The 19,846-nt window shown below is 36.4% G+C and overlaps 1 protein-coding gene across 11 annotated transcripts in view; it reads left to right on the top strand.

Annotated features, from left to right (window-relative positions):
- The window catches only part of ABI2 (abl interactor 2), a 120,437-nt gene that overhangs the window by 55,304 nt on the left and 45,287 nt on the right, over positions 1-19,846 (top strand). For 10 of the 11 annotated variants that reach the window (XM_029934013.1, XM_029934018.1, XM_029934012.1 and 7 more), the window contains exon 2: positions 11,256-11,423. In XM_029934013.1, coding sequence (XP_029789873.1) covers positions 11,256-11,423 — 168 coding nt within the window. Of the gene's footprint in view, positions 1-11,255; positions 11,424-16,968; positions 17,013-18,259; positions 18,280-19,335; positions 19,363-19,846 lie in introns of those variants that run through there. The other variant, XM_029934023.1, reaches the window with a different exon arrangement.

Below are 19,846 nucleotides of genomic sequence, written 5' to 3'. Positions count from 1 at the left end.
GTTCAGTCAGTTGAGCGTCCTTTTTCAGGTTAGGTCATGATCTCACAGCTTGTGAGTTTGAGCCAACACAGAGGCCATTTCAGATCCTCTGTTTCCCTCTCTCTCTGCCCCTCCCCCCTCCTCAGTCTCTCAATCTCTCTCTCTCTCTCTCTCTCTCTCTCTCCCCCTCTCAAAAATAAAATAAACATTAAAAAAATCCTAGCACATTTTACTATAAGTTCATACCATGATACTGACAGGGTCAGTATTACTTTAGCTTTTTAAAGAGTTTTTGGTATCCTGGGGTGCCTGGATGGCTCAGTTGGCTAAGCGTCCAACTCACAGTTTGTGGGATCAGACCCTGTGTTGGGCACTGTGCTGACAGCATGGAGCCAGATTGGGATTCTCTGTCTCCTCTCTGTCCCTCCCTTCATTCATGCATGCACTCTCTTTTAAAATAGATAAATAAACATTAAGAAAAAAGTGTTTGGCATCCTTGTCATGAGCTTCTCTTTCTTCATCTACCAAAGGAAGATAATCACAATGAAAATTTAAAACAGTATGGGTATGTTTTTAAAATGTTTTTCCTTGTTAATTACTTGGTAAATTAGTGCTTTGTTTTTGTCATCCTCACCCCCTCCTTCCCCATCATTTGTGTAGCTGAATATTTTATTGTGTTCATGTCTGTTTCCTGTTTTGTTTGTTTGTTTGTTTGTAAATTGCCCATGTTTGTTGAATCATGTTGTGCTGCTTTTCACTATGATGTGTATGACTCATTCTAGTTTGCCATACTGTCTTTTTTTTTTATAGACTACATTCTTCATCCAAGAATCTTGAAGCATGATATTTTCTTTCATAGGCATCACAGAAATTAATAGTTGAATAATTCTGAAGGCATAATAAGTGTATATTTCCAATGTTTTGCATGATCTTTTGGCAAAAACTTTCTATTTGCATGTAATGATTATCATATATTTTAGAAGCCATTACTTGAATTTCAGTGAAATTTAGTGGCAGGTCTTTCAAATTTGGTTTAGTTATGAGATTTGTTGGAATGCAGAATTGACAGCTCAGTGTATAGGTATTATAAGAATACTCCCCTCAACCACATTATTGAGTCAGAAGCTGTGAGTCTGCTATGACCTAACTAGGCTAATTACATGTGTGATATTTTAACTTCTTAACAGTTTGATGAGATGGAAAATGGCTACTATACTAATCTTAAATTCCAGCACATGTCAGTCTTAATGCAGGGGTGGTAGTAAATTCATGATAGATTAATAATACTGAACTATATGTTTTCTGAACCAGGGAATCTTTTTCATGCCTCTTTTTCCTTGTTGAGGCTGTTTTCCCTGGTTGGATTAACTTCTCTCACCCTTGCGTGGTAGTACTAACTTCATTCTTGAGACTGTCTCATTTGGATGGTCATCTAGGATACTATTCCTGTCATTCATATCCTTGAACTTTGCATTGATATTTTGTTTGTTTTTCTCTGTATTGTACTGAAAACTTCTTGAGTGCAGAGGACATAGATTCATTTTGATATCCTGCTGCGTGGTACAGTATGTGTCACGTAATATGTGTTCAGTGAATTAGAGTTTATTAAAACAGGTGCTTGGGCGGCTCAGTTGGTTAAGCATCTGACTCTTGATTTTGGCTCAGGTCATGATCATCATGGTTGTGAGACTGAACTCTATGTTGGACTCTGGGCTGAGCGTTGAGCCTGCTTAAGGTATTCATTCTCTCTCTCTCCCTCCCCTTCTCCCTCTGCTCCTCTCCTGCTAGCATGCTCTCTCTCTCTCAAAAAAAAAAAAGTTTATTAAAATAAACTGACAGAATTAAATTAACTCGTGGAGGGTCTAGAAGGAATTGTTAATACTTTAGATGGGCTAGGCTAACACTGAATGAGAACTAAGTACCTGTATTTTATATAATTGGATTGTAGTTTATACTCAGAGCAAAAATAATTGTATATTTTCTGGGTAGAATAATGTACTGGACTAGACTAGGCAAGAGATTTAAAGCTTGGGAATAGAAGGAAACCAACAGTAGATCTCAAGGGTGTTATTGTGTAGAGGAAAATGGTCTCCTGCATGTTCCCACTCAGTGCTCCCTAAATAATGTCAGTCTCTTCCTGCCCCCTCCCTATTATCTATGCAGTTACATATTTGCCAAATCTGTGGTTCTGTTTAGTAGAAGTAGAAAGGAAAAATAAATAATGGTAGGAATCTGGTGTTAGTGATATTACAATTTGGAGGTGCTCTAGAGGGCAACTGATTAGGTATAGGATACAGAAAGTTGTTATGTTAGATCATGGAGTAATGGTGATAAGAACAGAGTTAAGAGGAAGTCATTTTGGGGAAGGTGATGAGTTATGGATATATTGGGCTGGTACAATATGCAAGATGAGATGTTATGTCAACTAAAATAGGGGTTTTGGAGGGATGTAAGGTAAGCTGTAAATAGATTTAAAAGTTCTGTGCTTGAAATTGATAGCTGTGGAAGGAATGAAGTTTCTTTCTGGGGAGTGAAAGTACAGCAAGAAGAGAAGTAGTTTGAAGACAGTCTTTGGGAACATCTCTATGTATAAAGTAATTGGTACCATGAGGGAAACTAAAGAGATAGCAAAGTTGGGAGGATTAATCATTGCATAATATGGACCTGCTTGGAAGGTACTTTATTCTGTGTAAGCATCTGTCTTTGTGGGACTATTTGTTTTTACCAGAGCATACATTATAATTTTTTTTATAAACCTATGATAATTTTTCCTTTTCTTTTTTTATAATATTTTTAAAACAATTTTTTTAATGTTTCTTTATTTTTGAGAGAGAGGGAGAGAGAGCATGAGTGGGGGAGGGGCAGAGAGAGAGGGAGACACAGAATCTGAAGCAGGCTCCAGGCTCAGAGCTGTCAGCACAGAGCTGGATGCGGGCCTCAAACCCATGAACTGCGAGATCAGAACCTGAGCCGAAGTCAGATGCTCAACTAACTGAGGCACCCAGGCACCCCATAATTTTCCCTTTTCTTAAAGGTTTTTTTCTTTTTTCAGTAACTTAATCTCATTTAAGTAGGAATATTAAATAGCTAGGTTGAAGTGTCATATTGCCCTTAGTGCATGAACTATATAACTGTCATCTAGTCAATACTTAAATACATTTATAGCAAAAGTCAGTCACAGGCAATTACTTATCAGACATTGCTGCTTAGGAACTGCAAAACAACCTCTATTTAAGTACTATTCACTGTTTGTTTTACAACAAGTACAAATAAGATATTGTACCTTCTTTGTAAGTAATAGGCTTCTCTGTTAAAGATAAAGTAGAAATTCTGATACCATTTTTACTGAAAGAATATTCCAGCTTTTATTGAACGTTTTATGGGAGAAAAATCTCAAACTTAGTATATATGCTGTGGAAGTAAGCACAAAAATCTCCAACTTAGAATATCAGCTCTTGTTATACTAGTTTCTTATAAAACTTCGGAAAGTTTAATTTAAAAAATTGTCTTTGGAACATTAATGCCTTAAAATATTCCTTAGAGTTGAGTAGTACAGAACACTTAATTTTAAGTTTTTCTTCCTTTGTATTAATGCACGTGTTATGGTTTAAAAAAGTAATAGCTCTGGGGCTCCTGAGTGTCTCAGCCAATTAAGTGTCCAACTCTTGATTTCAGCTCAGGTCATGATCTTACAGTTCATAGGTTCAAGTCCCAAACTGGGCTCCATTCTGTCAGTGTGAGGCCTGCTTGGGATTCTCTCTCTCCCTCTTTCTCTGCCCCTCCTTTGCTTGTTCTCTGTCTCTCTCAGAATAAAAAAATAAACTTTAAAAAGTAATAGCTTTATTTTTTCTGACATGGCAAGTTAATACTTACCTGAAGTAATCTTTATAGGAAGACCCAAATAAGTTATATTCCCAATACTCAGAGAAAACTTATGTTGATATTTTGGGGCTTATTTTTTTCTGATTATTTTCTTGTGCTCATTTTTTCATACAGGCACCTACAATGGATGATTGTCATAAGTGACTCTTTTTCACTTAGTTATTTTGTAGATATATTTCTATCTCAGTAATACATAGCAATACTATTTTCGTTACTGCATGAATGTACTATATAAATATATTATTTAATCAGTCTAATGGGTTTTTTTCCTTCCCTATTAACTGTGTCAGTGAATACCCTTATCTGTGCCTTTTTCATATTTGATTCTTTTTCTAAGATAGATTTAGAGCTATAAATGTAGTGGAATTTATATAAGCTTAGATCAAAATAGTGAAATTCTTAATTTTTCATTTTCATTTTCATTTGTTTCCATATATTTTTAAATTTCTTCTCTAATTGCCTGACTAGCCCAATCATTCTTTAGTAGGGTGGTTTTTAACCTCCACATTTTTGGAGGTTTTCCAGACTTTTTCCTGTGGTTCATTTCAAGTTTCATAGCATTGTGATCTGAAAGTGTGCATGGTATGATCTCTATTCATTTATACTTATGGAGGGCTGCTTTATGCCCAAGTATGTGATCTTTCTTGGAGAATGTGCAATTAACAATTAGATCTATCCATTGTTGCAAGTGGAATATTAAAGTGCCCTGCAATTAGCACATTCTTATCAATAAGATTGTTTCTGTCTGTGATTAATTGTTTTATGTATTTGGTCACTCCCAAATTTGGCACATAGGTATTTATAATTTTTAGCTCTTCCTGATGGAGAGACCCTGTAATTACTATATAATGTCCTTCTTCATCTCTTGTTACTGCCTTTACTTTAAAGTCCAGTTTGTCTGATATAAGTATGGCTACTCCACCTTTCTTTTGGCTTCCAGTCACATGATAGATATTTCTCCATCCCTTTACTTTCAACCTGAAGCTATCTTCAGGTTGAAAATGAGTCTCTTGTAGACAGAAAATAGACAGATTTTGTTTTTTTATCCATTCTGCTACCCTGTGTTGTTTGGTTGGAGCATTCAGTCCATTTACATACAGTGTTATTATTGGAAAATGTGGGTTTAGAGTCTATGTGTTCTCCGTAGAATTCATGTTTATAGTGGTGTCTCTGGCACCTTGTATTCTTTGCAACATTTCCTTCATCGAGTCCCTCTTAGGACTTCTTGTAGGGCTGGTTTGGTGGTCATGAATTCTCTCAATTTTTGTTTATTTGGGAACACCTTTATCTTTCCTTCTATTTTGAATGACAGGCTTGCTGGATAAAGGATTCTTGGCTGCGTGTTTTTTCTGTTCATCACATTGTAGATTTCCTGCCATTCCTTCCTGACCTGCCAACTTTTATTCGATAGGTCTGTAACCACTCTGATAGGTTTCCCTTTGTATGTGAGGGCCCTTTTCTCCCTAGCTGCTTTCAGAATTCTCTCTTTATCTTTATATTTTGCCAGTTTCACTGTGATATGTCGTGCCAAAGGTCAATTCAAACTACGTCTTAAGGGGGTTCTTTGTGCCTCTTGAATTTGAATGTCTATTTCTTTCCCCAGATTTGGGAAATTCTTAGTTATAATTTGGTCTAGCATCCCTTCAGGACCTTTCTCTCTGTCTTCCTCTTCAGGAATTCCTATGATACGTATGTTGTTCCATTTGATTGTATCACTCAGGTCTCGAATTCTCCTTTCCTGCTCCTGGATCAGTTTCTCTCTTTTTTTTTTTTCCAGCTGCCTCTTTTGATATAAGTATATTTTCTTTTTTTTTTTAAATTTTTTTTTAATTTTAAATGCCTTTTATTTATTTTTGAGAGACAGTGTGAGCAGGGGAGGGCTAGAGAGAGGGAGACACAGAATCAGAAACAGGATCCAGGCTCCGAGCTAGCAGTCAGTACAGAGCCCAACGCGGGGCTCGAACCCACGAACTGTGAGATCTGACCTGAGCCGAAGCCGGACACTTAACCGACTGAGCCACCCAGGAGCCCCGATATAAGTATATTTTCTAATTCACCCATTCTTTTCTCTGCCTCTTCAATCCTTGAGGTGGCTGCCTCCATTTTATTATTCACCTCATTTATAGCCTTTTTTAACTCATCACACCTAGTTTCAAAGTTCCTAGTCATTGTCTCAGTTGCTTCTCTGATGCTTTTTTCAACCTCAGCGATTAATTTCATGACAGGTTTTTTAAATTCGTGTTCAGGCATGTTGTTTGGATCTGTTTTGAGCAGTTCTGTGGCTGTGATTTCTTCCTGGAGATTTCTTCAGGGGAGAGTTCTTTCATTTTCTCATTTTGGCTAGTTTTATGTCTCTTGTCAGTTTTAAAAAGCTCGTGCACTGTACACCTATTAGTATTGCTCTGTTAAAGGTGGCTTTTTGACTGTCCAGGGCCTGTCATTTCAGGAAATATTCTTTTAATGGTGTCTCTCAGTTTCTCTTGTTGTGCCTTTGATTATTTTATTTCCCTATTTGGCGACATTTGGGACTCGCCATCCTGTGTACATTGGCTTGTTTCTTGGGGTAGCCCTGAGAAGGAAAACAGACAAACACAGAGGGAACAGAAGCACACAAAGGCACAGACAAATCAAACAGATAAACACATTAAAAGGGGGAAAGGAAGAAAAGAAATTGGAGAGGAAAGAAGAAAAGAAGAGAAGAAAGAATAAAGGGGGCCAGAGACAACAAAGGACAATGGACAGTCTAAAAGTGTATAACCAGTTGAGGGGAGAGATAAGGATGAGATATGGGATAATATATCTGGCTCGGAAGAGGAAGAAAAAAAGAGTGAGAAAGGAAAAAGGAAAATAAGGAGTAAAATATAAAAAAAAATTTTAAGTAAAAAGGTAATAATAAAAAGTAAGTACAAAAAAAAGAAAAAGAAAGAACAGCATCAGCTCCCCCTTGTGGATAGCTGTGGTTTGGTGTAGATCTCGGGGGCTGTTGTCGGGGCCGCTGTGGTGGTTGTGGAGGAAGAATGCTGGCACCCCAAGCTCTGCTGGAACTAAGCACTGCAGGCCACTCTAATGAGTCCGATCTTCTTGTGCCACAGCTGAGCCAAGCTGTATTTTCCAGGCCCGCCTCTTTCAAAATCCTAGTCCATGCACTTTTATGCTACCACAGATGAGATGTACTTGCTTTGGCGGCCGGCTTCTTAGCCGGGATCTCTCGTAGGAGGAGGGAGTAGTTTCTCTAGGCACAAGCAGGGATTTGTGCGGCCGCTGCCTGGAGGCGAAGTGCAAGCCCTTACAGACACCACCGCCAACTCCCAGCCCCCAGCAGGATCCCGATCTGGTAGGGGGAGGGAGCAGTTTCTCTTGGTGCTGTCAGGGATTTGAGCTACCGCTGCCTGAGGCGCGGGGTGATGCTGGAAATGAGCGCGCTCCTGCAGTTTAACCACGTACCCCTACCTTAGCCGCTGCCAACGCCATGCTGTGATTGCGTAGGGGTGGGGGCTATTTTTTCCCTGTTGGCACCCGGGATTCGGGATTCCCGAAGCCATTGCCGGAGGTGAGATGCGCTGTGGAAAGGAGGTGTGTGCTCCTGCTCCTGCAGCCGAGGCTGAAGTGCGCCCCTGGGGCCACTGCAGCTGTGGCTGCCCACTCCCTGCCGGCATGGCACAGGGGTGGAGGCTATTTTTTCCCTTGTGGGTTCTGGATTTGGGTTTCCCAGCAGTTATATATGTAGTGAGAGTTTTTCTCTCCGAGTGGGGTTAAACGTTCTTTATCTCTTCTCTAGAGACAGTACTGTGAGCATGTTCAGTTTCTCTTTCTCTTCCCTTTGTCTCTCAGGGGCTCCAGGCACTTCCCCTGTGTTGGGCTGGGGCTTCCACCTCCCCTGCCCTTCTCGGGCTGGCCCATTTTCCAATCTCCCCAATTCGCCCTCACTCACTCAGGCATCTTTGAGGTTGTCTTCTTTCTGGAGTCTATATTTTTTCCTTCCACTCTTGCAGATGAGAGTAATGTCCTTCTCAGTTTCATAGATGGGGCAGATGAAATTTACAGAGCTCCCTTCCTCTCTGCCATCTTGGCTTCTCCCCCTCATGGAACTTTTTTGTCTGTTCCACACTTGGTTAGTATGTCTGTCTTGATTACTATAGCTGTAGAGTGAATCTTGAAGTTCAGTATTGTTAGTCTTCCCACTTTGTTGTTCTCCTTCAATACTGTATTAGCTCTTCTGTGTCTTTTACCTTCCCTTAAACATTTTAGAATCAGTTTGTTGATATACACAAAATAATATGCTGGAATTTTGATTGGGATTGCATTGATTCTGTATTCCAGTTTGGGAAGAGTGGACATCTTGACAGTATTGAGTCTTCCTATCCATGTACATGGACTTTCCATTTATTTAGTTCTTTGATTTTGTTTGTTAACTTTTACCATGTTTCTTATATAGACTTTAGACATTTTTTATTAGATCTGTACTCAAGTATTTTATATATTTGGTTATTAATGTAAGTGACACTGTGTTTTTAATGGCAAATTCCACTTGTTCATTGCTAGTATATTGTTCATTGCTGCAAAGCTGTTGACTTTTTCATGTTAACCTTATATCTTGCAACCTTGATAGAATCTTTTTATTAGTTCGAAGAATTTTTTTGGTCCATTCCTTGGGATTTCTATATAGGTAATCATGTCATCTATGCCTTTTCCTCTTAAAGGGCTCTAGGAATAATTTTTTTCTTTTAATACATTACAGACCATTTAGTTTTATCAAATAAAGTTCATACATAGTCTAAATAAAGCATTTAAGAATCCACTGTGTGCTCCTTGGTCAAAAAATAGATTACAAGCAAGCAAGAAACATTTTGGGGGGCGCTTATGTGGCTTAATCTGTTAAGCATCCGACTTCTGCCCAGGTCATGATATCATGGTTTGTGGGTTCAAGCCCTATGTGCTGACAGCTTAGAGCCTGGAGTCTGCTTCAGATTCTGTGTCTCCCACTCTCTCTCTCTCTGCCCCTCCCCTGCTCACGTTCTGTTTCTCTCTCTCAGAAACAAACATTAAAAAAAATTTTTTTTTGTTCTTCTGATACAGTCATCTGAGAATTGTGCTCTCTTTGATTTTCAAGACTGAGGCCTATTGAGTGTACAATAAATAGATGCCCTTTTAGGAGCAAGCTATACTTTTCTGTGATACCTGTGAAGATTATTTTATTTCAATCACATGGGCTGATATTCATGACTTCCATATATTCATGACTTCACTATTATGAAGATCTATCAGGATTTTAAAGGGCTTCCAACTTTTTTTCCTTAGAGAGCAATTGGTATAGCAATTTATTTATGAAATTCAGAATGTTCCTTTGCTTTACTTCAATGCAGAAGAATGATGCCCTTAATACATACTTCGTGTATTTACATCAATGTTACATCAGCCACAAAAAGCATTTCTATTTAGATTTCTTTCAAATATTTTACATTACAGGGTCTTCATTATTCTGTAGAAAAGCAGATATGCACAAAGCCTACTAAATATAAAAGGGTCTCATAACTTTGATCAATCAGCTACATGATTTTATATATACACTAGGAACAAAGGCAGAGCATGGAGTGATAATATTTGCTTTTCAAAAAATATCAAATATCTGTATAAAAAAGGATACATTGAAAATAGTTGTCCAAATATCCATCCCCTTGATCCTTTTAGGCATACTATCAAATTATCTAAGTATTTTAATTTTTAATTATTCTCTATGTCTAATACTCTGATTTAGAGTAATGTCTGAAAAGTGTTAATGACTTGCTGCTTTACTGTGAATTTAAGAAAAGTTGACTATTTTTATTGTGTTGAGATTTTTATTTGTTAGAATAGAATAATGACTTCCAAGCTCCTTACGTGTATAATCAGAATCTAGACTCTATACAGTGTGTTTTCTTATTTTAAGTATTTATCCTCTACCAAATTTGGTTTCAACTCTGTTGTTAATTCACGTATTGATACTAAGGATTAGGATTGAAGGGGGGGGAGCTAGTATAGTTATCATTAACTCTTTGCAAGTTAAACAGTATAATTTGATTATTTTGTTGACTGCTGCTTCTTCAAAAGAGTTTTGTTCTCCCTGGAAAAGAATGTACCTATGGTTGTTAGTTTTTACTCCTGTACTGTGTAGGAGAGAGAGGAGAGTGTAATGTAGCAGACTCTGATTAGTTAATGATCACTCAAAGAGATAGATTTGTTATATTAATGATTTGTAGTTTTAGAAAGTGGTTTTACATTCATTATCTTATTTGGTGTTCACACTAGGAAAGGTTAATGTGGAGGTTTATCTCTTCTGCTTTCTAATTGAGGAAATTGAGAAACTGTTAGTCTTGTCCAAGTTGATACGTTGTAGTAAATAGTAGAGATGACATGAAGATAAAAGGTTTCTGGTTCAGAGGCTCATGTACTTTCTACTGAACACAATCTTTTTTTTTTATTAAAAAAGTTTTTAATGTTTATTTTTTGAGAGACAGAGCGTGAGTTGGGGAGAGGCAGAAGAGAGAGTGTTACAGATACTGAAGCATGCTCTAGGCTCTGAGCTGTCAGCACAGAGCCTGACATGATGCTGGAACTCATGAATCGAGACTGTAAGCTGAGCTGAAGTCGGACACATAACTGAGCCACCCAGGCACCCTGAACCAAAGTCTTTTCCTACAGAAGATGATGTAGAGCATTTAGCAACATAGAATATATATCTTTACCATTGTTTTGCCTTGTGACTTTGGAAATACTGAGTTAACCACTTTTTACTGTGTACTCTGTGCTTCAGCCAGGGTTTGATACTTGACAGTTTATGTCCTATAGAGTTATAGCACTTAAAGTGATTGAGAAGAAAGATTTCTTTAATTATTTTCATTTTAATTTCTCATTATTTGCCATAATTATTACCTATTTGTACATTGTCACTTTTATTTATCATTGTCATAATTGTTTTATCATTATTATTACTTTAATGAGACATTACATTATACCCACATTTTAGTTAGGATGAAAGGAATGAAGAAATTCAGGAAAATAGAAAAATGGATGCTAGAATTTATACATTCACATCAGTGCTACCTTTTCAAACAGTGATCTTGAGAAGTTATATATTTGCTGCCATTGTTCAAAATATCCAGTCGCTCTCATTTTTAAAATAATGGCTTCAGGATTTTATGCATCTATACAAAGATGTATCTATTTAACATGAAAATATTAATTAACTCAACCAGTAGTTGTTGGATTTACGTTATACTGATAATTAACACTCAGAACAGTTTTATCTAGTGTATGTAGATTCAGAAACAATGGATTTTATGAGTTATTTTTGTAGAGTAGATTGATAGAATCGGTTATCTTTAAATTGATGATTGTTTTTTTTTTCCCCCTTGTAGTCAGCAGATAAGCAGCGCGCTCTAGAAGAAACCAAAGCCTACACCACCCAGTCCTTAGCAAGTGTTGCGTATCTGATAAATACCTTGGCCAACAATGTCCTGCAGATGCTGGATATCCAAGCATCCCAGCTGCGAAGGATGGAGTCTTCAATCAATCATATTTCACAAGTAAGACCACATTGTTTTCTGTTTTGCCCGAGGAACACTGTAAACATAAGCAATCTGTATAATGCTGGAAGCCTTTATCATGTGAGTTAACTCACATGAATTTGGAAAATACAAATTCAGTATCATGTTGATTTTAACTCTTTTTTTATGGAGTGATTCTCTCCTCTGTGATTTTGACAGGGATGCAGATTTTAATGGTTTTATTAAAATCTAGTAGTCATGTTAAAATAATCATCTTTGAGTGAAAATTTGTCTGGTTTCTTTTAACCTTTACTGAATTTCACACTTCTTTATCTTCAAAAAAATATTAATGTGATAGCCTGATCACTTCTTTACATTTTTTTCTGTTGGAAGGGCTTTTGTTTACCAGGATGGTACTGTATCTCAATGATGGAAATATGAATCTAAGTGAACTTATAAAATTATCTTTATGTAAAACTTAAACAAATTTAATGGTATACTTTTTTCCATTGTAAAAGCCATTCCCTTAGTATATAGAAAAAGAAAAAAATGGAGAAACAAACCCTTTCACCTCTGTTCAAACTTTTTACCTTTAATACTTTGCTTTACACTATTCTAATGCTTTTTTTCTGTAAAGTTTTAAGAATGTAGCTGTGATTATATTATTTATAGAATTTTGTGTTTTGCTCTTTTAACTTATTATGACAAAACCTCTTCATAGATATTTTCAGTGGCTGTATAATGTTGCATGTATATGTCATAACTTTAATAACCATTTCTGTATTTGGGGGCCATTTAAATAATACTGCAATGAAAAGCCAATTTGTAATTATAAAATGAATTTAAAAAAACATTAAGAAGTAAACGTTTTGATCTGCTTGCTTCTCTATGATGAGATCTTTAGAGCTTTTCTAGTTTAGGATTCTTGTTACTGAGTAACTTGATGTAGTATCCAGCACTATTTTAGACCTAAATGATTAGAACTCTTCTGGAATAACAAGCTTTAAAATGTGCATTATAAAAAAATGTGCATTATGTTTTCTTTTGTATATCTTAAGAGTTTAGAAATTTCTGAAATTGACTAATCCAACAGTTTTTCTAAGTTTGAAGCTTAATTTGTGTAATTAAATAAAATACAGTACAGATAATCAAACTAGATATGAGAGGACTCACTTAGATTTGATATTTGAAAGTTTACAAACTAATTTAGAGGGATTTCTTGTTATATAATACTATTTAATCTTAAATATGTATTTGCTACTATAAGGTTTTCTTTACACCCCATATGAACTTCTGTAGACCTTGGATAATTTACTGCTTGCTATATTGCTCTATCTCTTAAAGTAAAAAACAAAAGACCCAACACCCTCCCCTCCAAAAAAAACACCCTAACCTCCCCAAAATTGGTGAGCTTTAATGAATGAGAGATAAATTTTATTCAGAAGTGACCCCTTAGAAGAAATAATAATAATGAAATAGATGAATTTGGTTTTCTGTAAAAGGAGGAATGTCAACATATTACTAATCTGATAGAGAATTTTGGGGTTTACACTTAAGAGTCTTAATATTTCTGCATAGGAAGTCTTAGCAAAGGACCAAAAAAGACAGACAGTGAGAATAAAAGTGCAAATACAGAAGAGACATTAATAGAGTTCCTAAAAAGAATGGACAACTTGTTATTAGTTTGTGAGAGAAAATAGGAGAGATTGTGAAGATAGATGATGACAATAAGCAAAAAATAATGAAAGATAATCATCTGTTTTTTACTTTAAAAAAAATCTCTATACTCAAATTCATACCTCTGAGATCAAGAGTCAGATGCTCTACTGAATGAACCAACCAGGTCCCCTGATAATCATGTTTTTTAATTAGAATGCTATACTACTTTGGTGGAGAAGGGTAGCAGTCTTAAGGAGGAAGGTGAATAAGTCTACTCTAAGTTGTAAGTGTATGTATTAATTCAGTTAAGGAGAGCATTTTAGAGTGTCATGTAAATCTACATATACTTAATAGTCTAATAAGTACTGTCTTTTAAAGCTGTTTTAATGAAGTAAGTGAAAAATGGGAGAGATGAATGGATAGAGATTAGTAGGTCAGAACTAACAGGGACCAAGGGCGCCTCGTGGTTCATTTGGTTAAGCATCAGACTTCATCGTCTCATGTCAGAATCTAATGGTTCATGCGTTTGAACCCCACATTGGACTATCTGATATTAGCACAGAGCCTAGAGCCTGCTTTGGATCCTCTGTCGCCCCCCCACCCCTCCTCCACTGGTTCGTTTTTTCTCTCTCTCTCTCTCTCTCTCAAATATATATAAATAAACTTAAAAAATAAAAAAGGAATAACAGGGCCCTGAGTCAGAGGTGTCAAGAATATGAATATGTTGACTCTTCTTCATTTGAAGTTGAACAATCCCCGGAAGGGGGAGGGATCTGCAGCTGTACAACACCTGTTAAGTCTATACAGAAGAGTATGTTGGGTGACAGGTTGAATAGGAGAAATGGACTGATGGAGGTTAAGTCTAAGAAATGAGTAAATTTTAAACATTAAATATTTTTTACTATTTGCCTTAAGGATTGAAATAATTTTCAGTTATACTTAGTGCACAGGTAGAGTCTTTTGTTTTAAAAGGCAGTTGAGGGCCCCTGGGTGGCTTGGTTGTTTGAGTGTCCAACTCTTGATTTCTTGCAGTTTGTGAGTTTGAGTCCTGCATCAGGCTCTGTACTGTCAGTGCAGAACCTGCTTCAAATTCTCTGTCTCCTTCTTTCTCTTCTCTGCTCTGCTCTTCTCTTCTCTCCCTCTCTCTCTCTCTCAAAAATAAATAAACAAACATTAAAAAATAAAAGTCAGTTGAACATCAGAGCTATTTGATACTCTTTAGACTGAAAGATTAAATATGAGAAAACATTTTTTGCTTACAATGCAAATACTTAGTAAATACTCTGAATACAAGGATTGGCAAACTTTTTCTGTAAAGGGCTAGCTAGTCAGTATTTTAGGCTTTGTGGGCCACATATGAGGTATCAGTTTCATATTATTCTCTCTGTGTGTATTTAAACAACTACTTAAAAATGTTTAAAAGATATTTTAACTCGTAGGTCGTATAAAAGCAGTGTACAGGACAGATTTGGCATATAGGCTGTAGCTTGCAAGCCCTTGTTCTTAAATACTGTTTTTTTCTAATGTTTGGTAATTAACTTATTATGCTTTATTAAGAATATTATTATGTTTTTAGAGGGAGCCAGAGTATTCTTATGATATCTTGAGACTAAGATTTTCTTTTCCTTTCTTTTTTTTGGCCATGTGAGCAAAAGTATTAGGTTCAGAGAATTTGGAGAGAAGATTGGGTTGAAGAAGGAAAGAAATGGAGGTTCAGTTAGATAAAAAACTAGATCACATGTTTATTGGAATGCTAATAGGTTTTAAGAGTTGTTTTTTAAAGGTTGTCTGGTAGAGTGGTTCAGGACTAGGAGATACTAAATCTCTGATGTATTTGATTTCTTGACTCTTCAGTCTTTTTTCTGTGTCCTGGGTAGGAACCTTATCACTTTTCAGCCTCCTAGCACTCTACCTCTTTTCTCCATTTGTTTGGGAGTAGAGAGGGTCACGGATCTAGGTTTTCCTTTGATTCTTCTGCTGACTTGTTTGACATTTGACTTGAACTTCAGTTTTCTCTCTGTAAAATGGTAGGACTGACGAGATGATTTCTGAGCTATTTTCCATCTGGAATTCTTTATTCTTCTGAGGTTCTTACAAATGAACTTGATTTCTATTTGCTTATTTTCCTTCTATTCTTCTGGCTTTGCTATTCACCTCAGTCTGTGCCCCACTAGTCTCAACCCACTATCCCTCTGATATAACTGAACTATTTCCTAAATTATTCTGAATTAGAATCTCAGGATGGGAATTCCATTGACTTTGCCAACTGTGTATCAGGAAGAAATAGTTCAGTACAACAAAGTATTAACTTCTCTGAATGGCAGAGGTTTTGAAAAACAAGATAGAATTGATTATGAATATTTAGTATATGACTTTTTTGTACTAAATAGATAATATAGTATGAAGTAGTGCACTAATTTACACCACACTGACCATATCCATAAGAAATATTAGGATAGGTTCTTGATGTAGATTACCTGAGGTAGTTTAAGGATGGCAATTTAATTTTTATTATTTATTTATTTATTTTTAGACTTTAGGGTACCTGGGTGGCTCAGTCAGTTGAGTGTCCAGCTTCACCTCAGGTCATGGTCTCGCAGTTTGTGAGTTCAAGCCCCATATCGGCTCACTGCTGTCAGCCCATCAGCACAGAGTCCACCTCAGATCCTCTGCCCCCTCTGTCTGCCCCTCTCTCACTTGTGCTCTCTCATAAATAAGTATTTTTAAAAAATATATTTAAAAAAATTTTTAGTGTTTTTTATTTATTTTTGAGAGACAGAGACAGCGTGAGCAGGGGAGGGTCAGAGAGAGAGACACACACACACACAGAATCTGAAGCAGGCTTCAGGCTCTGAGCTAGCTGTCAGCACAGAGCCCGATGTGGGGCTCGAACCCATGAACTGTGAGATCATGACCTGAGCCGAAGCCAGACGCTCAACCGACTGAGCTACCCAGGTGCCCCTAAAAATACATATTTTTAAGTAACCTCTAAGCCATTGGGGGCTCAAACTCATAACCATGAGGTCAAGAGTCACATGCTCCACTGACTGAGCCAGCTAGGTGCCCCAAGGATGGCAATTTTAAAGAAATACTGTCTCGGGCTTTGTTGCTTTCATCTTATTTCTTTGGAAGCATATTATTTAAAAAGATAATTGCAATTTTTAATTTTCAAACTGAGAGTAGGAGTTAAATTAACATTAAATAATTTTCAAGAATATATAGTTATTAGAACACACATTTAATTTTACTGTATTACTTTTATAAACATACATAGCTACTTTTAAGTCAGTATAGCATTATGTGTAAGGATGAATGCTGTTTACTATGTCCTTGACTTTATTTCTGATTAGTTTTTAAAAAAAGATTATAGAACATTATTCAAACTAAAGTTCTTTTTCTTACATTTTTGAAAGTTTATTTATTTATTTTTGAGAGAGACCGCATGATCAGGGAGGGGTAGAGAGAGAGGGAGAGAGAGAATTTCAAGCAGGCTTCTTGCTGCCATCACTGAGCCTGACATGGGGCTCAAACTCACAAACCATGAGATGATCTGAGCTGAAATCAAGAGTTGGATGCTTAATGACTGAGCCACCCAGGTGCCCCCAAACAAATTCTTAAAAGCTTTTAAACAAATTTTTTCTAAATCACACCCATCTCTTTTCTCATCTTACCTAAAGAGTCAGTACTGTCTACATTCAGTTCATTATGGCTTTATGTGTATCTGTTTTGAGACAGAGTGTGCACAGTGTGAGTGTGAGGTGGGGGAGGGACCGAGTGAGAGGGGGAAAGAATCCCAAGCAGACTGCACGCTGTCAGTGTAGAGCTGGACTTGGGGCTCTATCCCATGAACCATGAGGTCATGACCTGAGCTGAAATCAAGAGTTGGATGCTTAACTAACTCAGCCCCTTCATTATGGCTTAGAAGAAGATCAAGAGGGGTCAAAAGGCAACATAAAAACTTAAAAAGTAGTGTTCTTCCCACCCTCCTGAGAGCTGACTAGAATTTATTTGTTCAGGTGTTGAAGTAATTGGCAGAGAGTAAAGGAAATAGGAAGGAATGGTTATAAAATGCTATAAGAAGGGAAGTAATTCTTCTCAAGGGCTAGACACTAAAAGGCAGTGGAAGGTCTAACTCCTGAGGAACTTACCATGTAAGGTAATTTTTAAAAATTTATTTTGAGAGAAAGAGAACGTGCATATATGAGCAGGGGAGGGGCAGAGAGAATGGGAGAAAGAGAATACCAAGCAGGCTCTGTGCTGTCAGCACACAGCCCAGCTGGGGCCTTGCACTCATGAACTGTGAGAGCATGACCTGAGCTGAAATCAAGATCTGAGCGTTTAACCAACTGAACCACCCAGGCGCCCAGGTAATTTTTTTGTTTAAAAAACTTTGTAGCCTTGAGGTGTCTGTGTGATTCAGTCATTTAAGTTAAGTTAAGGCTCAGGCCTTGATCTCAGGGTTGTGAGTTCAGGCCCCACATTGGCCCCCCACTTAAAAACAAACAAAAAAAACTTTATAGCCTATTTAAAAATTCAGTTTTAAGCTACAGAAATTCTATGAAAGGTTATCAATATGTAATTATTCATAGAAGGTAGGGTTTATACAGTTCTTAAATTTTTACGTATAGTTTGTGTCATTTTATTAAAAAATGAATAACAAAATTACCATTTAGTAGTAACTAATTTGTTTTATGAATGATAAATAATTTAAAGCCTGTTTGTCATCTAAATAATTAAATGCTTATTTGAAACATTAACTTATAATTAAAAAATTGAGAAATATTTGAAAACACCCAACTTAGTTGAGTTAATCCACTGTAGCTATTTGCAGAATCTTTCCTCACAGTGATGATCAGCTGAGGTAGTATTGTCTAGTGCAGTCAACCCTTGATTATCTGTGTTAATGGGGCCACAACAATGCATGGATAATCCTAAAACAGAGTACTTTATACAGTACCTTCCTGATACCTGTTGTGGTCCGAGCAGGTGTTTGGATCCATGAAGGAGATGTGGGAGTGGGTCTCAGGCTTGCCAAGGGAGTTGGGAGCCAGTATGGTTATCTGGGGGTGATAAGAGGTATCCTAGAGACCTTGGTTTTGGCACTACTTGGCTGAAGTGTCACTGGGGAAGCCCATAGTATGAGACCAGACTTGGCAATAGCAATGAGAAGGATAGAGAAATTAATAAAGGTATATTAATAAGAATAGACCACACAGTTTCAATTACATTATTTGGTGTATTTTTTGGTTAACAGGTAACAATAGTAGGATTTATTTGAATTTTTTGCATTAGTTTTGGTCATCTTTGAAAAACACATTTTTTACTTGCCACGGGTAAGTACTGTTATTGAGACCTCTACTAAATAAGACTAAATATATTGTCATGTAACCAAGAACTTTAGAATACAGGATAAATTTGAAATACTTTTTTCTTACATTAAAATTCTTCCTAAATATCAGTGTTGAACTTGTACTTCCAAAATTTAACTTTAATGTGTTTTAGCTTTGTAATTTCAATGAATATGATGAAAGCAAGGCAATGATAATTACTAAAGGCTATGAATTTGATTTAGGAAAAACAGAGTACCCCTATTTTTTAATTAAAAAATACATTATAAGAGCTTTACAAGAATTCTTTTAAAACTAATAGTTGGCTCTTAGTTAATGAATGTTGAAGCTGGGTTTTAGGTATATAGAGGAGTGTTCATTCTATTAGTCTAATTTGAATATGATTTTCCCTAAGAGAAAGCTTTAAAAATTTGAAGTAGGTGATACCTGAAAATGTCAGAATGTTATGGACCAAACTTCTTTTTCCTTCCCTATGGAGTAGATGTACTGTTGTTTGTTAGTATTCAGATTCCAAATAAAACCATAGCTATTTTCTGAAGATATTTTTTATTCTGTTCACAAGAACTCCTACAGTTCAGAATAGTATGGTAGTAGGATGGGAAGAAAACACAACTTACACTCTTTGATTTTCTTAGCCATGTATTACTTTTATTATTGCATATGTTTTTATAAAGTTACTGACACCAAATATCTATACTTAGCCAGTTACTGGAGACATTACTCTTAAGTCAATTCTTGTAACAAGTCTGCAAACAATTGATATTTGAGAGTACATAATGTAAGGATAAGTGAATTAGTCCCTCCTCTATATCATTGGTTCTCAGTCTGAGTAGTTTTACCCCAGTAGGGACATTTGGCAATGTCGGACATTTTTGGTGCTCTCGGTATCTTCTGGGATGCTTCTTCACATTGTACAATACTGAGGACAGTCCCTCACAACAAAGAATAATCTGGCCCCAAATCTCAATAGTGTCACTTTGAGAAGCCCTGCTCTAGTTTTTTCCCAGGTGTAGATGTTCTTTTAGAGTAGACAACTGGAATATTATATAGTTAGCCTAAATTCTTTTGATTTTCCTAGTACATAAGCTGTGAAGAAATATGTTTTAAAACGTGTTCCATTTTTACTGAGAATTAATATAAGAAGCAACATTTTTCTCTTCAGAATTCCTTCAACCAAATCCTTTAAGAGTTTAGTACTGGGAAAATTGTCCCTTCCTGATGAAGATATATATATTTCCTTGTAATTCCTTGTTTGTTCTTTAAGAGCCCAATCTTATGTCCTATTAGAGCAACTAGCTTTTATTTAGGTTCATAGGTCTGAGATCTTTTTCTCTGCTACACTGGTTTTTGTTTTATCCTTAGTGTAATGGTCTGTGGGTTTGGGCTGTGTGTTTGTGTATATATAAAGAGAACATAGAAGTAATATATAAATGCCTCAGACCCCAGGTATGATCA

Source organism: Suricata suricatta, chromosome 3 (genome assembly GCF_006229205.1).
Source record: "Suricata suricatta isolate VVHF042 chromosome 3, meerkat_22Aug2017_6uvM2_HiC, whole genome shotgun sequence".
NCBI lineage: Eukaryota > Metazoa > Chordata > Mammalia > Carnivora > Herpestidae > Suricata > Suricata suricatta.
The sequence above is the reverse complement of the archived record's forward strand: the minus strand, read 5'-3'. Positions and strand labels throughout refer to the sequence as shown.